This window comes from Podarcis muralis, chromosome 5 (assembly GCF_964188315.1).
Source record: "Podarcis muralis chromosome 5, rPodMur119.hap1.1, whole genome shotgun sequence".
NCBI classification, from domain to species: domain Eukaryota; kingdom Metazoa; phylum Chordata; class Lepidosauria; order Squamata; family Lacertidae; genus Podarcis; species Podarcis muralis.
In genome coordinates, this window is record NC_135659.1 from 80,079,650 (window position 1) to 80,098,429 (window position 18,780).

The 18,780-nt window shown below is 44.1% G+C and overlaps 1 protein-coding gene across 2 annotated transcripts in view; it reads right to left on the reverse strand.

Annotated features, from left to right (window-relative positions):
- Positions 1-663: 663 nt before the first annotated feature.
- The window catches only part of LOC114599600 (thyrotropin-releasing hormone receptor-like), a 32,818-nt gene continuing 14,701 nt past the window's right edge, over positions 664-18,780 (reverse strand). For both annotated transcript variants that reach the window (XM_028735094.2, XM_077929267.1), the window contains one exon: positions 664-6,108. In XM_028735094.2, the coding sequence (XP_028590927.2) occupies positions 5,728-6,108 (381 nt within the window). In that variant the 3' untranslated portion in view covers positions 664-5,727. The remainder of the gene's footprint in view (positions 6,109-18,780) is intronic.

Genomic DNA, 18,780 nt, shown 5'->3' on the forward strand with positions numbered 1-18,780 from the left:
CCTTCAGGTATACTGGGCCGAGGCCGTACTGGGCAGCCTTTTGAGGGTCACAAGCCAGTAGCGGGCAGAGCAGAGACAAAAGTGAGATGAACAATGAGTGGAACATGTTGCCTTTGTACAGGACGTTAATAGCCAACAAACATCCATCAGTACTATGTATCCAGGCCAGAGTTATTATCAGAGTTCAAGGGCACATTCTATCCAGACAATAACAGTCAAGAAGGATATGAAGCAAGGCCAGTGAGGGGGTGTGTCCTGGGGGAAGGGGTGTGACCTGGGCAGAGTCCAAGGGCATGAAAGAGAAGACTGCAGTTCTGCATTTGGCCTTGGGTCTAAGGTTCTCCACCCTGAAACAGAGAGAGGGCTTTTTCAGCTCCAGCTGTGGAACATCTACCCAAGAGGGCTTACCTGGCACCAATAAACCAGGCTAAATCTGTCTTGCTGCAGCAGGCATTTTACATATTTTTGCTTTTCTTTGTTGTTGCTTTTGTTTTGCTGCTCATCAGCCATGGTTTTGTGCACTGTATTGTCACCTGGCTGTTGTGTGTAATTATTGCACGCCACCCTGGAATCTGTTCTGATAGTTTCTTCTATATTCTGAATAGTTTAAAAAAGCAGTTGGAGGAAGAGTCACACCTCACCAGCAATTACCTTCAATGCATTGAAGGGGACATTTGGGTGACACATCAGCTGAGGTTACAACAGCCCATTAAGGCAGCAGTCTTAAGGTCTTCTTCTTTGGTGATCACTCAAAGCCGAGTAAGATTGTCTTCCATAAACAAGGTTTTAACAATGAGTCCATAAGTGACTGTGGAGGCCAATTCTGGACCCACACGTCCTTCCACAGTCGGGACATTGGTTCCCAGGTGAGAGTTGATCACGGTGTGGATTTGCCAAGCGTGCCTTCTTCTTAGCAAGTTTCTCCCTTGCGTTCTGAGTTCGAGTCTTAAGGTAGTGCTCCTATGGAAACACACTGCGTGGGAATCAAAGGGATCACTGTCAAAGTTTAATACGATGGTGATGTTAGTCACATTTCCCAAGCATTTGTGATCATTTCTGAAGATCAGAAGGTGGAGGTAAATAAAGCCTTGTCTTTAAGAAACCAGAGCAAACTTTTAGCACCTCTCTGACTGTTTCATAAGGAGATACATCAGGATCTGTACTCCAACGGAGACACTAATGGGCTCATTGCTTATCAGGAGTTTCAAGCATAGAAGCCATTTCAAATGGCTCCTGATTTAATCCACTGTCTGTATCACCTGCATGCATATTGTACAGACTGTCATTGCTTCCACACACACTGACAATGAGGGACAGGAGGAGGAATTCAGTCCAGTTAAGATTTCAACATGAGCCTACTTAATTCTCACTTCTTGAAACAAGATGTGAACCAAAACACGGCCATCCGTCAAAATTCGTGTTTCTCTAAATGTTGTGATACAGTTGTCCAAGCAAATATTTTGCAAAATAAATAAATAAAGTGTAGAAAAATGCGCGTATTAGGGGGGAATATCCATATGTGAAAGTGCACCTTGCTTGCAAAAATGTTGTTTGTTAGGCAAAATTGCAAAGACAAATGTGTGTATTAGGTGAAATTCGCACTAAGCTGATGGTGATCTTTTTGCGAGGAGCTTGTAAGAAAATCCATAATCACATCTGATGCAAAAACGGAGGACTGAAGTTAATATAGAAAAAAACGAGAAACTGAGAGAAACTGTAATTGACATATTCACTCCACCCTACTGATAACTGCCTGCTTTCAGCAGCCTAATGAGCATCTTCAAGACCAAAAATTGCACAGCGCTTTTAAAGGTGAACAGAAGCAGGGCCGCTACTGTCTTCTGCATTCTGTGTTTCTAGCATTTAACAACAAAGAACTTTGACAAACGGAAATGGCATCAGTTCACCAAAGTTAGATCTGTGCAGCAGATTTTCTGCCTGTGCGGCGCACACCTGCTGTGCATTTGACCTTCAAAACAGCCTCCACAGCCCCCACCGTTCACACGCCTCACGTTCAGCTGCGCTGCAGGTGGGACTGCATGTTCAGTCAGCATAGCAGAGGAAGGCACGGACAACGGCAGTCTAAAGCTGGTCTGTGGTTCTACATCTCCCCTGCTGCAAAAGAGGCTTCTCAGCGTGCCGTCGTTCGCTTGGCTTCAGCTAGAGCCAGGAGTGCCACGGTAGCAATATGACTTATTGCAGGCAATCAGCAGTGCCACATGATGCTCACTAATTACAGTTTTGGAATGGAAAACAACTTTGGATTTTTTTTTTCTCCAATTCTCCCCAAAATAACAATGATTGAAAAGTATGCCCTTTTCTAAACCTACTCACTGCCATAGTTTCCCCTGGTGTTGACACCACGCTACTAGGAGATTCCAGAGAAAAAACGTGGGACCTTCCAACTGCCAAGAAGATGCTCTTTTGGTGAGCTATGACCCTTCGCAGCCATTTCCCAATTCTACCATGATTAGATAACCATGGATCAGTCATCATTTCGCAGCCTCGCCTAGTACACGCGTGAACTTTCCTAGGGTGGTCTTATCTACCTACAGTAGCACCTCCACCCCCATCGTTCAGCCCAGACACTGAGATCCAGCTCTGAGGGCCTTCTGGCAGTTTCCTCATTATGAGATTACAGGGAACCAAGCAGACGGCCTTCTCAGTAGTCGCGCCCACCCTGGCCCTCACATCAGATGTCAAGGAAATGAAACAACTATCTGACTTTTAGAAGACATCTGAAGGCAGCCCTGTGTAGGGAAGTCTTTAATGTTCAATGTTTTACTGTGTTCGATGTTTTAATTTGTTGGAAGCTGCCCAGAGTAGCTGGGGGAAATCCAGTCATATGGGTGGCATATAAATAATAATTTATTATTACTATTATTAAGTGGGTCTTCTAAGTAATCCAACACTTCATTCCTAGTCCTACCATGGGGCCACACTGGCTTTTGACAAATGAGGCCTCAGTGGCCACAGATTTCCTTTTAAAAAAGTTGGGAAATACTCATGTCTGAAAAGAGCCACTGTCACGCAGTGTGGATATTACTGAGATGTATGGGCCAATGCTCTGATTTGGTATAAGGGAGCTTCCTACATTTCATGAAGGTCAGTACAGTAGTTGACTTGGACCGCTATGTCACAACCTAACCTACCTCACAGGGCAACAGTGAGGGTAAAAAATGGAGGTGAGGAGAGAACGGTGTATATCAGTCGATGTAGACAATATTGAACTAATTGGACTACTGGAGGAAAGGCAGGATACAAACATCATGAACCATAGGTAAGCAATGGGGTGTCCTCCAGATATTTTGGACTACAACACCTCTCATCACTGGCCATTGACTATGCTGGCTACAGCTGTATTCCACAAACATCTGGCAAGCACTACGTTGGCTACAAATGCAATAAACCAATAAACAGTAACAACTGCGAAACGTGCTTCATTTTACAACTGGAACGCAGATCGGTCAATTTACATTTCACGGTGATAGATTCAATAAATGATACAAACTGGAGTACTTCCCCCCCCCCAAAGCACATCAAGCCACCACAGTTGCAAATATTTACAATTTACAGGTGTGCACCAGGAAGACCTTTTATCCATCGCTGGTATGGCTGCCTGCGCAGAAAAAAATAACAACGGACAGCAACCCACCCATACAGTGACGACACACCCAGCAGTGCAGGACCAAAATATATGCTTATTCCGAAGGAAATATACTGCAGAGAAACTAAAACAGCTGACAAATCAGCTGCAACAATGAGGATAGCAGCTAGGTAAAATCTTAAGGGAATGTCTTTACTACTGCTGAGTGATTTAAGCCTTAAAAAAAAAAAGAAGTCTTGTGCTAAAGGAGCTACCCTGATGCTGTCATATGGGTCATTAACCTTGTAGCTTGAGATTTATTATAAATGACACATGCTACAGTGGTCGTGCATCAAGGTCACATGGCCCAAACTGATGGCACCCTGACAGACCTTTCTCCCTGATCACACCAAAGCCATGCAGGGAAGGACCACAAAGAAATAAGAGAATGCGTGTGTTTTTTTAATGCAGAAGGCTTTACCACTGGCACCCCCAATTGAAATGGCTTCTCTGGTATAGAAGGACTGGAAAGACGTCTCTGCTGAAAACAATGGAGAGCCACTGCCGGTCAGAACAGACGGCACTGAGCAAAATAGACTCAATTTGCTTAATGTAATGACCGCTCCCCGCTTAAAACGGGGGGTGCCCTTTGCGTGGACGCGTGCAGCCCCTAGATCTGGAGCGGCTCCAACAGCATAGGCTTGGCCTTGCCTTCCCTCAGGTGGGATACCTGGAGGTCTCCGCCTACCTCAGTCAGTTGTCCAATCCCACCTGGGGGAAGCGTTGCCAAGGAGACCAGGCCAGGTAGGGGAGGGATTACCTGTCCACACAATAGAGGGAGGATCTTACCTGGGAATCCTCACTTGGCTCCAGAGCTTCTCCCACCCTACCCACCCTCAGTTAATGTCTTATTTTGCAGGTTAACTTTTCTTCACAGGTTTTGCAGGTTAACTTTTCTTCACAGGTATGCGGGCGCTGCTACGTTAAGGTCGCTGTTAAAGGGCTGGAAAGGAATTTCCCTGCATTGGCAGGTTTCGCCTTTCCCGTAGCAAAACGTCACAACTTTGGCGGTATCAGGCCTTGGGCGGAATCCTTTAGTCCATCTTCCTCTTTGCGGCGGCGATACCAGGGTTCCCCGTTAATGGGGTTTCTGAAGGGAGGCTTTGACCGTACGCTGAAAGGTCGTCATTGCTCTCCCCTGCGGCGGCGTCGTAACGGGGGCAGCTATCTCTGCTTGAACATATGTTCTCCAGAGCCGGCCCATCCCCCCCACACACACACTGGATAACCCTGATGCTCCCTAGGTCCCCGGCTGGGGACTGGGGAGGGAGAATGCCCAATGCCTGAGCCAAGGTCTACCCACATTTGAAATTTAATAAAGTTGTGGCCAATTTAATCCCATAGCATGTTGTCTTGAGTCGTTATTCCACATGACGGGGGGACCGCGCAGGATCTGGGGACTCCGCCTGTCCACGCAATGGGATAAAATGAGTTACAGTAACTTGGATATTCTACTAGCTCTTTCTGAAGTCTTCATGGTAACTATTGTGGGGCCTAAATGCTCAGTGAAAGCTGCTGCTGCAGGTAACAACCAAGCGTAACACAACTGCAAGTATTAGCTTTATTTTGGCATTCGCTCCCATGTGATTACACTCGTGTGAAGGGGAGAGTGGGGCCATATATGTTGGCCACGTTCTCTCAATCACATCCCTATTGGCCTAGCCCTCCCCTGCAAGGGGAGGTTGGAAGAGGAGGACCTGCTTCCCCCTTCAGACCATTCCCTCCAACGTGTGGACAGCAGTGGGGCCAGGCCAACGGGGAGGGTTGGGGTATGCGAACACTGCCCTCAGTCTCCCCTGACACAATTGTAATTGCACGTTGGGCGCAATTAGGAGACACATACGTCACAGGAAATTCCATCGCACCACAACAATCTTTACGGAACGCCTAATAATCCAAAATGCTGACCAAGGTTGACCCGAAGTTAACATTAAAGCACAAAACAAACTGGTTGGCCTTGTATAACTATTATGTACAAATGGCAAGAGGGAAGCATCAGGCCTGTGGCATGCTGTTCACACATTCTTGGAACTACTTGAGTAGGTGGCTGCCATTACTAAAGCTGGTATTGTGTGATGCGTTTATTTGGACGGTTTACTCCTCCTTGCTGATGATGGGTAGCCATTGAGATCTTCTTGTTCTGTGATGTTGTGCTCAGAACTGTCATGGGAATAGTCTTTCATGGTGCTGTAGAAGACAGGAGCATTGTACTGAGTGGCAATCTCTGTCCTCTTCCCCCCACATTTGCATAGCTTTTTGAAGGCAGCTCTAAACTTCTGAGACATCACATTGTAAATGATGGGGTTGATGGCGCTGTTCAGGTAGATGCAGAGCCTACAGAAGAGGACGAACCAGATGTTCAGGTAAGGAGGGTCCATGAAGGAGTTGACCACCACCAAGGTGCGGTACGGCATCCACAGGAGGGCAAAGAGGATCACCACCACCGCTAGCATCTTCGTCACCTTGGAGGTTGCAAGCAGAAAAACAAAGTGAGTGAGTTTACATCTTTGTCAATAACATTAAGATTTACTTAATAATCTGTGGTGGAAGGAAGAGGAGAAAATTCACTGCCACGTCATCTAATAGAAAGTTCAGAATATGGCACAGATTACATTTTAGTTTAGGATGCCTAAACTAACCCTGAACACTCTTAAATGGATGGAAAGTTCTAGACTTCTCCAGCCAGGCCCCCTAACTGGTGTATTTTCCAAGTGGTGCCAGTTTTTAATGAAATCTTACCAGCTCTGTCTCTTTAGATAGACTTATAATGAGTCTCAGTTAATTTTGGGTATTGCCTTCTACCTGGTCGTTTGCTGTCGCTCTGTTCATTTTCAACTAGTGTTACAAAGTTTATTTCTTTTCTGAGATTTCATCTTTGACAATTGGAATAAGCAACACATAATCTTTCGTCAGTCACTACAATGGAGGTTCCCAGAGCATTGAGCATTCATCCTGATTTGTCTACGGGGAGATTAGGCAACGATGGCTCTTAAAACCAAACTTCATCCTGATTTTTTTGCTGGGAGGCTGGATGCTGCTGCATCAAGCAACTGTCACCCCACCCTTTCCACTGCACTTCCCTTATCACAAAAAGTTCAGTTTGGAGGGAAGTGGGCTTGCTATGCAACAGCTCTAAATCAAATTTATTTGTGCACCCTGAATTTGCTAGTATGTGATTTGATCCTACCTGAAAATAGCAACAATCTGGAAGCGCCCCATAAGATAACTTACTATCAACTGAACAAGGACAGGTAAAGTCCATCAGCCCAAACCTATGTAGAGTTAGGGGCATTTAAGCCCACTCATTTTAATGGGCTCAGGTGTGGTTGACTATGTAGCATTAAGCTACATATGCACAATGCCAAGCACTTACCTTGAGACAAGAATCATTAGCATTCAGCACCGGTAAATAGTAAATCAGGATTAAATGACAACCATATGTCAGGAGTGCTCTGATGGTGTTTCCTGCTTGGCAGGGGGTTGGACTCGATGGCCCTTGTGGTCTATTCCAACTCTATGATTCTATGAGAATATAACATGGGGTGGCATTTTGCCCAGGATGATGTTGTGTGAACACTGCTCAAAATCTGCATGCAGGAACAGCACCAAGGCAATGATGAACTGCCACATGGAAGCGTCCACTGTTTCTACAGATGATGGAAGGGAATTTGAGCCAGTCTTGTAAAACACAAGCAGAGCATTTTCCTGAGCACATTTTTCCCTTTAGAGAAGGTTGGGAACTGGGGATGAAGGCCAGCAGAAGTCAACATTCATTTTCGGCAAATGCAATTTTGAAAACTCTTATCTCCCTCCTCTCTGCCCAATAGAAATAGAAAGGGCTCTGGTGGTAATACTGTAAACAAGGATGCTTGTTTTGCCTTAACTTTGAAGGTGCCGTAATTTCTCTCCTCCAATTTTTCTCTATAGTTTTTGAGCGTTTTTCCATTCTGTGGAAGCCTTGTAGAATCAAATACATCTACCGGTGGTTAGTATTAAGCATTCCCAGACACAAGCATGAATTCCAGATCTGGCCTGACAAAAGAACCTCTCCGCTCTTCTTCTTTCTTTAATATACAGCACGGCTAATGAATACACATATCAAGACTGTAACAGTACCCTGAGAACAATGAAGTGCTGTGAGTTAAATTGTACACTACTGTTCATCTCACTTGTGCATTCGACTCCCCCTTTCTTCTTAATGCATTCCCCTAGTATTGAAAGTTGATAATCATTGTAATCTTTACAAAGAGCTGTTCAGGGGATGGTTGATTATCCTCCCCCTCAGCATGTAATTCATTGAATTCAAAGGGGTGCACTCCCCCTTTTAGGAAGAAAAAAATGCTACAGTATATGCATGCTGAAAGGACATACACTCTTAAACATAAAAGGGGAGTTAATACATTTGCCAGAAAACCGACTTTTGTGCTGTAACTTGAAACACAATTACTAGGGATTAAGCTCCATTGAACTCAGTGAGATTCACTTCCATGAAAACATGAAAAAGAAGACTAGGCTGCTTGTCTTATTTCAAGCTCATATTCCCTTTCTGTCATGCTTGCTCTGCGGTTTAAGGCTGGAGGCAAGGAGCTGCTAAGTGCCCTTCAGGAGACATATGGTAGCTCAAAGATGGTAAGCTTAATAAAGATGTCGCACTTGAGAGCCTGGAGCAAGAAAATGACTTTCTAACAGACCTCTATGGCCAGCTATTATATAGGCAAGAGAATGAGGGGACAAGGACACTTTCTTCCCACCATGAAGGACTGCACTGTGAGTCATAGTTACAGCTAAGAACAAAGCAGACCTGCCATTTGGGAACTGCATGTCAAAACTTCAGTGATGGAGAATTAAGCATGAAAGGATAGACTATAATAGTAGATAAAGAACATCATTCAGATCCTAGCTCAGTCACAGATCCAACCTGTGGCCGGGTATCATGTCTTAGCTGTGGTGATGTGGCAGCCTCAGATAAGGGGCAGAAAGGCCTCAGGTTTGAATCAATGATTCCTCTGAAAACAAAAATGAGAGGTGTGAGGGAGGCTGCTCTTGCCTCACCTGTCAGAAAACAGGGGACAGAAGATTCCTCTCAAGGCATTAGATCCCAACTGACCTAAAAGATAACACTTTCTAAGAACAACAACAAATCATGTGCAATATATACAGCCCTCGTTTGCATGTCGCAGTAAGACATAAACGGCTTTTTGTAAATGAGCAGATAGCCTCCGCCTTGCTCTTCCCCTAGCATGGTTGGAAGCAACAAGCCATGAAGTTTGGCTTGTTGTGATGTGCAAACACACAATATGGTTTGTTTCCCTCACATATGCCATGATCGATAAACCAACAAATGGCTTCATGTTGTTCCAGGGGAGAAACAAACCATGATCTTGCATTCACATGTGACAACAAGCTGGTCGTTCCCACTTAAGCTAGGAGATGAGCAAAGAGGGATGTGGGAACACAGGAGATGCCAGGAGTTGAACTTCAGCGTACAACCCATGTGCTTTGCCACTGAGCCACGGTCCTTCTCCTGATTGTGAATAAGCAGAGTGGCATGCTAATGTCCACATGCAAATGTGGCTGTAATGCAATTCACCCAAATCCACAGCATTATGTGATTGCATAACATTTAACGAATGCATTTTAAGTTAATGTAGCATGAGCTTATAGGCTAAGATATTGAATGCATGAAATGTCATCTCAGATGTTTGTGATTACCACTGTTGGAGGCTGGGAGACGTAAGATGACTTGCTGGTGAAGATGGTTTCTCAGTTACCAGAAAAGATGCAGGTGACAGTCTGGCTATTGCAACTAACAATGGCAATGATGGTGAAGCTTGGATGCCAAGGATGTTTTGATGGTGAAAGAGAGAGAAAAAGAGAAATAATGAGTGCACACAGACATAATAGAAACAATTAATTGGAGTAAAAAACTGATCACAATGGAGATGAAACCTCATTATAGAACATTAGCAGTCAGCATTTTGAAAAGAGCACAGTGCTGTTGTGAACATGTAGTCGGGATGAAATCAGGCGAGATAGCATGTGCCATGAGCCAAGAAGTTCTTGGTTCAACTCTGATCTTTGCCAAGAGCTCATTCACTGGAAGATGGAAAGCTACCTTGTACCAAATAAGATCTAGCTCAGTATACCCTACACAGATGAGCTGCGGCTCTCCAGGAAGATTCAGGCAAGTCTTTCCCAGAGATGCTGGAGATGCTGAAAACTGGACTTGGGGCTCCCTGAGTGCAAGGCAGATGCTCTGCTGCTGAGTCTTTGTTGCTGTTAAAAGTTGACCCAGCACACCAGCCATATACAGTAGCCCACCGGGGTCCCATTGCGTTCCACAAAGGTAAACTCTTGCACTGATAGGGCACTTTAGTTGGGAACTGCCCAGGATGCTGTATGAGACTGGTCATTGGTCGGATCCAGAAGGGCTCTTTTTATGTTCTTAATCCAAATTGAACTCTGATTTTATCATGTGTGTGCTGAGCACATTTTGTGCTATTTTGAAGTAGGGCTAAATCACAAAATTAAGTGCCACCTTCAAATATCTAAAGGGCTGCCACATGGAAGATGGAGCAAGCTTGTTTTCTCCTTCTCTGGAGGGTAGGACATGAACCAATGGCTTCATGTTACAAGAAAGGAGATTCCGACTGAACATCGGAAAGAAATTTCTGACAGTAAGGCCTATCAGTAAGACAGTGGAACAGTCTCCCTCAGGAGGTTGTGGACTCTCCTTCCTTGGAGGTTTTTAAACAGAGATTGGATAGCCACCTGTCATGTATGATTTTTAAAACACCTCTCTCTCTCTCTCTCTCTCTCTCTCTCTCTCTCTCTCTCTCTCTCTCTTATCCTGGCCACTTCCATGTTGAAATAAAACTAACCCCACAGGCCCCTGGCCAAGAATATGCTTCTGTTCCAGTCTGAGGCCCTTCACACATTTCCTGCTAAAAACCACCCCCCACCCCTGGCAATTTTGACAGAAAACTAGTTCAGGGTCTACAACGTAGCCTTTAGTTTGGCTCTTCAAAAACACAGGAAGACAGAATGAATCAAAAGTGCTACTGCATGTGATAATTTGGGGATTCTGTTTCTCAAGCTGCATTCATCAGTGAGAAAGATTCTTTGTGGCCTTTTTATCTTTTGAAGAAAGTAGGCACACACCCGTCAGCCCTCCTTTGAAATAGCTTCGTGGAAAAATAAACACCACACCTCTGAACATCGAGCAAACTTCCTTGTAAATATCTGCAAAGTCTACAACAGTTTCCTCACTGAGCCGGAAACTATTTGCCATTTTGTCATATTGGCAAAACAGAGTTTCATTGGGTTGCTTTCTGCTGACTCGAGAGGTTTTCATTTCTATGTAAATGCCAAGAGGTTGAATTTTGAGCAAAACGACATAGCGATACTGAATGAAATTTGCTGAAAGAGGCAGCAATCATATTGTGCCTTTAAGGCGGACCTTAAAGGCTGTTTGAATAGATTCCTCAACTTTCAATATCATGGAATTCAAAATAGAACGAAATCAGCTCAACCAGCTCGAGTCAGGTAACAGCTTTTAAGAGAGCTGAAAGCAACAAATAATTGTTTTTGCCCCATTACCATCTCTAGTCCAACAGTGTTTCCTTGCCCCCTTTCAAAAACCCTTTTAAAACTTTTAACTTCAGTTTTTGAAAAGAATACAGAAACCTGTTTGCCAGAGGTGACAGAGAAATGAGAACAGAAACTAAGAGTGCACATTTTTGAACTAACTGCCACATGTCTCCACCCTTCATTGGACAACAGCCAGAACTCAGCAGATAGGACAATATCCACCAGGTTACCATTTATAACCCACTAAACGGAGGTAGACGACTGGTGGAGAACAGTCCAAAAGTGTTTACTGGCTTATCTACCTGAAGTAGCGCCTCCACCCCCATCCTTCACTCGGACACTGAGATTGAGCTCCGAGGGCCTTCTAGCAGTTCCCTCATTATGAGGTTACAGGGAACCAGGCAGAGGACCCTCTTGGTAGTGGCACCCGCCCTGTGGACCACCCTCCCACCAGATGTCAAGGAAATATACAACTACAGTCGTACCTCATGTTACGTTTGCTTCATGTTACGTTCTTTCAGGTTACGTCCTGCAGTGACCCGGAAGTACCGGAAAGGGTTACTTCTGGGTTTTGCCACACACGCATGAGCAGAAGCACAAAATGACGTCATGTGCATGTGCAGAAGCGGCAAATCGCAACCCACGTATGCGCAGACGCGCCGCTGTGGGTTGCGCTCTTTTCATGTTGAAAATGGGCCTCTGGAACGGATCCCGTTCGCAACCAGAGGTACCACTGTACCTGACTTTTAGAAGACATCTGAAGGCAGCCCTGTTTAGGGAAGTTTTTAATGTTTGATGTTTTATCGTGTTTTTAATATCCTGTTGGAAGCTGCCCAGAGTGGCTGGGGTGGTCTGGCCAGATGGGTGGGGTATAAGTAATAAATTATTATTATTATTAGATTATTATTCCCTTCCCCACCAGCTAGTGGAGGCTAACGCCAGAATAACTGCCCTGAGACCCCCAGGTATAGGGCGGTATATAAATTCAAACAACAACAACAACAACAACAACAACAGCAAGCAGAGCACCTCCTGCCTGATCTTAATTGGTGGGTAAAGCAATACTGGGGAAGGCACTCCTGGAAAATGGCAGTTTACTCTATTCCTGCGATATAATTAGTACCTGTCTGAGAGAGCACCAAGGGTTGGAACAGATGTGATGGAAGCACTTGCCATGAAGTGCGCTCCATCATGTATAAAAGCATTTACCGTATGAGCAAGACCATTCCTGTATAAAGGTAGTACAAGCAATTGAGTATACTCTGTGGGCATGCTTCACCTGTTCACTAGCTCTGCGTTGTGAATGGGTCAGCTCACAAAGGGTTTTTTTTTTTAATATACGATGAGGCACATCCAAAATCACTATGCATGCAAGCACTTGCCCTGTGGCTGCTGTTGTAACTGCTTAGGGGGAAGGGCTGTGGCTCAGCAGTAGAGCATCTGCTTTGCACGCAGAAGGTCCCTTAGGGTCAGACTCTGGCATCTCCAGGTAGGGCTGGGACAGAGACCTTTCTGAAATTGTGGAGACAACGCTGAGCTAGAGGGACCAATGGTTTGACTTGGTAAAAGCCATCTCCCTATGTTCTTAGATTTTGACCATAACGTTGCAAAGAAAGGAAAGCATTTAAACCCAAATGTCAAACTCTGGATAAGATGAGATGTGGACTGCATAAACATCTACACACACACACACTGTGAAAATCTGCTGGTGTGCACATACCCTAAAATACAATCAGTGCATCTAATCTACATTAGCAAATGCTAATCTACATTAGCAAACACAGCATGGGATTCTTTTCTTCCGTGACCCCCCCAGCCCATCAGTGAAATAAATGCCCCGTAAGATCACGACTGAATTCCTTCTAATAAAATGATGTGAGTTTTGGAGTACAGCCCGCCGGTGACAGGGGTGCTGTTTTTTCCATTTGACTTCAGTGTCCTTTAGATTATTCAATTACATCCAGCAGTACTTCAATTAGAAAAAAACAAAGTAGACCAATATTGCCAAAGTACATATATAAGCAGTTGCTCTAATCATGGCAAAAGATTAGCCTCTAAGGGCAATTTTGCTCATTGCTTTTGCTATCAGATCAGACAGTTTCAGCTCCAACAACTGTATGGTATAGACTAGTGAAAACAGCCTGTGAAACATGTTATCAGCTGCATCACTTCAAATATGGGTGTTGTGACTATGTGTATTTCTTGCTAGCTTAGCTGGAGAAGGTGACCTTGCTGTGGATGGCTGCTCCGATACAACCCTAATGGTATAACTCAGGAAAATTTTGTTGGGAAAAATTAAAAGAGGAACGAAGATTGCAAATACACGAATACTTACCAGATAGAAGGCAAGATTGGGGGTGGGGTGGGGTGGAGAGGGTGTCACGGTTATGATTAGTTGTCTAGTTGTATTTTGTTATACATCTATGAAAACCAATTAAAACTGCTTTTTTAAAAAAAGTCAATTTGCATGATGTCTCCATTTACAGACACAATGGTGACTTTCACACCGTGACTGGGTCCACCTGTCACATGAAACCATAGTTTAAAAACATGTACGGGACGCGGGTGGCGCTGTGGGTAAAACCTCAGCGCCTAGGGCTTGCCGATCGCATGGTCAGCAGTTCGAATCCCTGCAGCGGGGTGAGCTCCCGTCTTTCGGTCCCAGCTCCTGCAGTTCGAAAGCACCCCTAAGTGCGAGTAGATAAATTGGTACAGCTTTATAGCGGGAAGGTAAACGGCGTTTCTGTGTGCTGCGCTGGTGCTGGCTCGCCAGAGCAGCTTTGTCACGCTGGCCACGTGACCCGGAAGTGTCTCCGGACAGCGCTGGCCCCTGGCCTCTTAAGTGAGATGGGCGCACAACCCTAGAGTTGGACACGACTGGCACGTACGGGCAGAGGTACCTTTACCTTTACCTTTATGGTTTTGCAAGGGTCCAGGAATCAGATTCCTCTTCATCAAGAGATAGAGCTAAAGATTCTAAACCAAAAGGGGAAAGACACACAAAGCCAGCGCCAGAAGCAAGGCTAACAGATGAGCCTATGGGCCTCAGATTGTGACACTGCCCTCCCATACGCGGACTCCATTGCAGAAGCTCCAGTGAGCCCAGAGGCTCCTCACTCCATTACAGCAGGAGATTCCCTTTTAATTAAAGCAGCACCTTCCAGTGTGGGTGGGGCTAAACATTAGGATGCAGCTCCTCCTCCTATGATATAGGGCTCAGTTTGAGATTATTTTTGGGTGAAGCAACACCAGAGCTCCATGTTCACAGAGCCCTGCCCCATAACCTTCCCTTGCACCTAGCAGGGGCCTTGCCTTACCACACAGCAGGGTAAAGTTTCATGTGAGTGCAAAATACACTGCTGAATGGTTCTCACTATACTCTTCCCCCCTTCCTGTTTGAACCCGGGCATGTGGTGGTTTATTTGGATAGACAGGAATGACAAGCTCAGGTTCAAGTGCCATGACAAGTCAGATTGGCATAACAGTTGTGGGGCAGCCGGGAGCAGAGTGGATCAGCGTGGAGCAAAGACTTTTCAGCAGCATGCACTGGCATGATGCAAATTCACATTAAACCATAGTTTGGTTTTAACAACAGCATCTGAATGTGGTGTGTGAACCAGGCATTTGTGCTCTCAGTGGTATATTATAAGGAAACGCCAGCAAATACAAGGCACAAAGAAGCTTTAATTTTTAGTTAAAGTTTGGTGCCATCTCTTCATGACTAGGTCAAGGAAGCAGTTGCTGAATTTGGGGTTAGGGGTCTGTTCATAGCTCTCTGTCTTGCTAGTACAGTAGAAAACCTTGGATGGGTTAATCTGCAATTGGAGTTGTCTGAAATCTTGCCTAGGATCAAGGAACTGTTACATACAGGCATTAAAACTCAATGGGATTTACTTCCCTGTAAATTTACATAGAAATTAGGCTGCAAGTCATCTAGCTGTTTTTGGCTTCTTACAAAAATTGAGTTTTAAAAAGCTACACAACAGATAGTGGCAATTGTTTTTTTCTACCACAGCTTACTGTGGAGTAGATGTCACCTTTGAAGGCTTCGAGTTCTGTTTGATCTCTCCCTAAACTCTCTTGCCTACCAGGCAAGAAAAAATTTGACAGCCACTTTTGGTATTTCAGGGTTGTGGGTAAAACAGAACCTTCAAACAGTCTTACAAACTGGTTCTTCTGGCAGATTTCCAATAAATTTCAGTGAGGCAGTCAAACATGGGAATGGAAGAGGGGCAGGCTAATGAAATAAAACTGATGCATTGGATCTGAACCATTTCAAATTCATCGGAGTCTATTAAATTAATATTTTGCCTCAAGACTTCAGTGACTGAATGAGCAAAGAACTGTGCTTTTATTCACTTCTGCCTTCCCTCTGGGAACCTCTTATGGAATCCAAAACATATACTCAACTCAGTAATAAGAAAGAGAAATTACCAATTTCAAGAGGCCCTTTCTATTACTATAGGTTTATCAGGATTATAAAACAATGATGCAGGTTTTCACTTAACACTAGTGCAGAGATGGGGAACCTGTGCCCTGCAGATGCTGTCTGGCTTCAATTCGCGTCATCTCTTCTGGCTGGGATTGCAGTAAAAGAAGAAAGTTTGCCACATGGTCAATGAAAGATAAAGTAAATTTGCTCTGGGGAACAGCTGAGGAAAAAATGTGGTTCCTTTTTGTTTTTGTGTGAATACTGGAAAACCACGTAAAACATTATTAACGTGTCTCCATTCTTCACCCAGAAGAGCAATAAAAACGTTCTTCTGGAGAATAGATGGGAATAGGCGAAAATGGGATTAGCCTTTTGTGCTCTTGGGGACCATCTGATTCTTTAGGTCAGGGGTAAGCAAACTTTTTCAGCAGGGGCCCGTTCCACTGTCCCTCAGACCTTGTGGGGGGGGGCGGACTATATTTTGGAAAAAAATATGAATGAATTCCTATATCCCCACAAAAACCCAGAGATGCATTTTAAATAAAAGCACACATTCTACTCATGTAAAAACACCAGGCAGGCCCCACAAATAACCCAGAGATGCATTTTTTTAAAAAAAGTGTACATTCTACTCATGTAAAAACATGCTGATTCCTGGACCGTCCGGGGGCTGGATTTAGAAGGCGAATGGGCTAGATCCGGCCCCTGGGCCTTAGTTTGCCTACTCCTGCTTTAGGTGGTCTGTGTTTGCAGTATAAAGGTAAATGTAAAGGGACCCCTGACCATTAGGTCCAGTCGTGGATGACTCTGGGGTTGTGGCACTCATCTCGCTCTATAGGCTAAGGGAGCCGGCGTTTGTCCGTGGACAGCTTCCGGCTCATGTGGCCAGCATGACTAAGCCACTTCTGGCGAACCAGAGCAGTGCACGGAAACACCGTTTACCTTCCTGCCAGAGCGGTACCTATTTATCTACTTGCACTTTGATGAGCTTTCGAACTGCTAGGTTGGCAGGACCAGGGACTGAGCAACAGGAGCTCACCCCGTCGCGGGGATTTGACCCGCCGACCTTCTGATCGGCAAGTCCTAGGCTCTGTGGTTTAACCCACAGCGCCACCCGCGTCCTGTGTTTGCAGTATAATTGGCAATAAACCAGGATCCTCACTGACAGTTGGGCTCCCTTGTAGGCCTCTCTACACCAGATGCTGGAAATCTCAAGTGGGGAAGAGGGCTGTTGCACTCAGTCACCCATAGACATCTGACTGGCCACTGTAAAAACAGGCTGTTGGATAAGATGGGCCTTTGGGTTCTTATGTTCTGCAATAAAGTTAGAACTACATAATAGTCAGGACTATGTACCATTATGGAGCACAAGCAGACATGGCTGATGTGGTGTAGTGGTTAAGAGTGTTGGACCTGAGAGACCTGGGTTCAAATCACCACTCAGACATGACACTCACTGGGTGACCTTGTGCCCATCTCTCAGTCTAACATACAGGTGAAACTCGGAAAATTAGAATATCGTGGAAAAGTTCATTTATTTCAGTAATTCAACTTAAAAAGTGAAGCTAATATATGAGATAGACTCATGACATGCAAAGAATATTAAATGAAATCAGCAAAACAAGGACTGCAAATAGAGCAATATTGGACCTCTGAGAAGTAGAAGCATGCATATGTACTCAGTACCTGGTTTGGGCACATCTCAGCAGTGCCACAGGCTGATAGCATTCATGCCACGCCACATTGAGGCAGTAATTTGCTCTATTTGCAGTCCTTGTTTTGCTGATTTCATTTAATATTCTAATTTTCTGAGATTGTTAATTTGGGGTTTTCATCAGCTGTACGCCATGAACATCACAATTATAACAAATAAAGGCTTGACATATCTCGCTTTGCATGTCATGAGTCTATCTCATATATTAGTTTCACCTTTTAAGTTGAATTACTGAAATAAATGAACTTTTCCACGAAATTCTACTTTTCCGAGTTTCACCTGTACCTCTCGGCGTTGTTGTAAAGATAAAATGGGGAGAAATAAGTACGATGCCCTGAGCTCCTTAGAAGGATCTCATACACATTTTAATGAACCATGCACATATGTATGTGAGCATGAATTTTACATGTAAAATCTTCAAAATGTGGCACATATTTTTTGCAACTTAAGAACAGCTCCTGGAACAGAAAAACGTCTTTGCCAAAGACACTTCTGGCCATTGCCTTCACTATAAAAAATGTTGAGAAGGTTATGTAGCAAAGGCATTTTTCTGTTCCTTGAAAAGGTGTTTGGCTATATATTCTGGTATGGTTGAGAATAAAAAAGTTGTTTTCATATGCAAGGGGCTATAAACATTTTTAATGATTGGTTTACTGCCACTATTCTTGCAGTACTTGCAGATAATATCATTTTTAATCTGGGACTGAGAGCTCATAATGTACTCAGAGCAATACTTATGAATGAGAAAAGTGTGTCTATGTTCCATTGAAAGCTAAGGGTACACTATGGAATTAAAGATTTTTTCAATAATAGCATAATGAACAATCTAAATGGAAATAGGATTTGGGTTCTGAAAACCCAAGGAAAGTATAAAATGGCTTTGGATTAGAAGATCTACATTTTTTGAAGTACAAAATTAAATTAAAATATTTTAAAATGCTGTGCAATTGATACTGGAATTTAAAATGCATGGCACAATTATATACTGTTGCAAGTTGTGGAGATGGGAACTTCTTTAAAAGGGTCCTCCACCTGCCCCATAGATGTCTTAGAATTGCCTTATTCAAAAATGCCTGGAAGACATTTGGAGAATCATTTCAATAACTGTGGATTGTAAATTACAGCTTCTTTTACCAGAAATAAATAAGGGTTTGGTTCCCAGTGAGGACGCAGAGTTCATATTAAACCTTTTCATAGCTGCAAGGTCAATTATTGCTAAACATTTATATCCCAAAAGGCAACTTTTCGTCTGGGGAATGTCTGGAATACGTCTGTTCCACATTGTCCTGCCCTGGCTGTTCCGAGCTCAAGTAACTTCCTATCATTCAACTCCTACACATTATCCCTTTCTTTGCATTATGTTTTTGCTCAGCTCTTCCTTAAGTCTCATTTAATTTC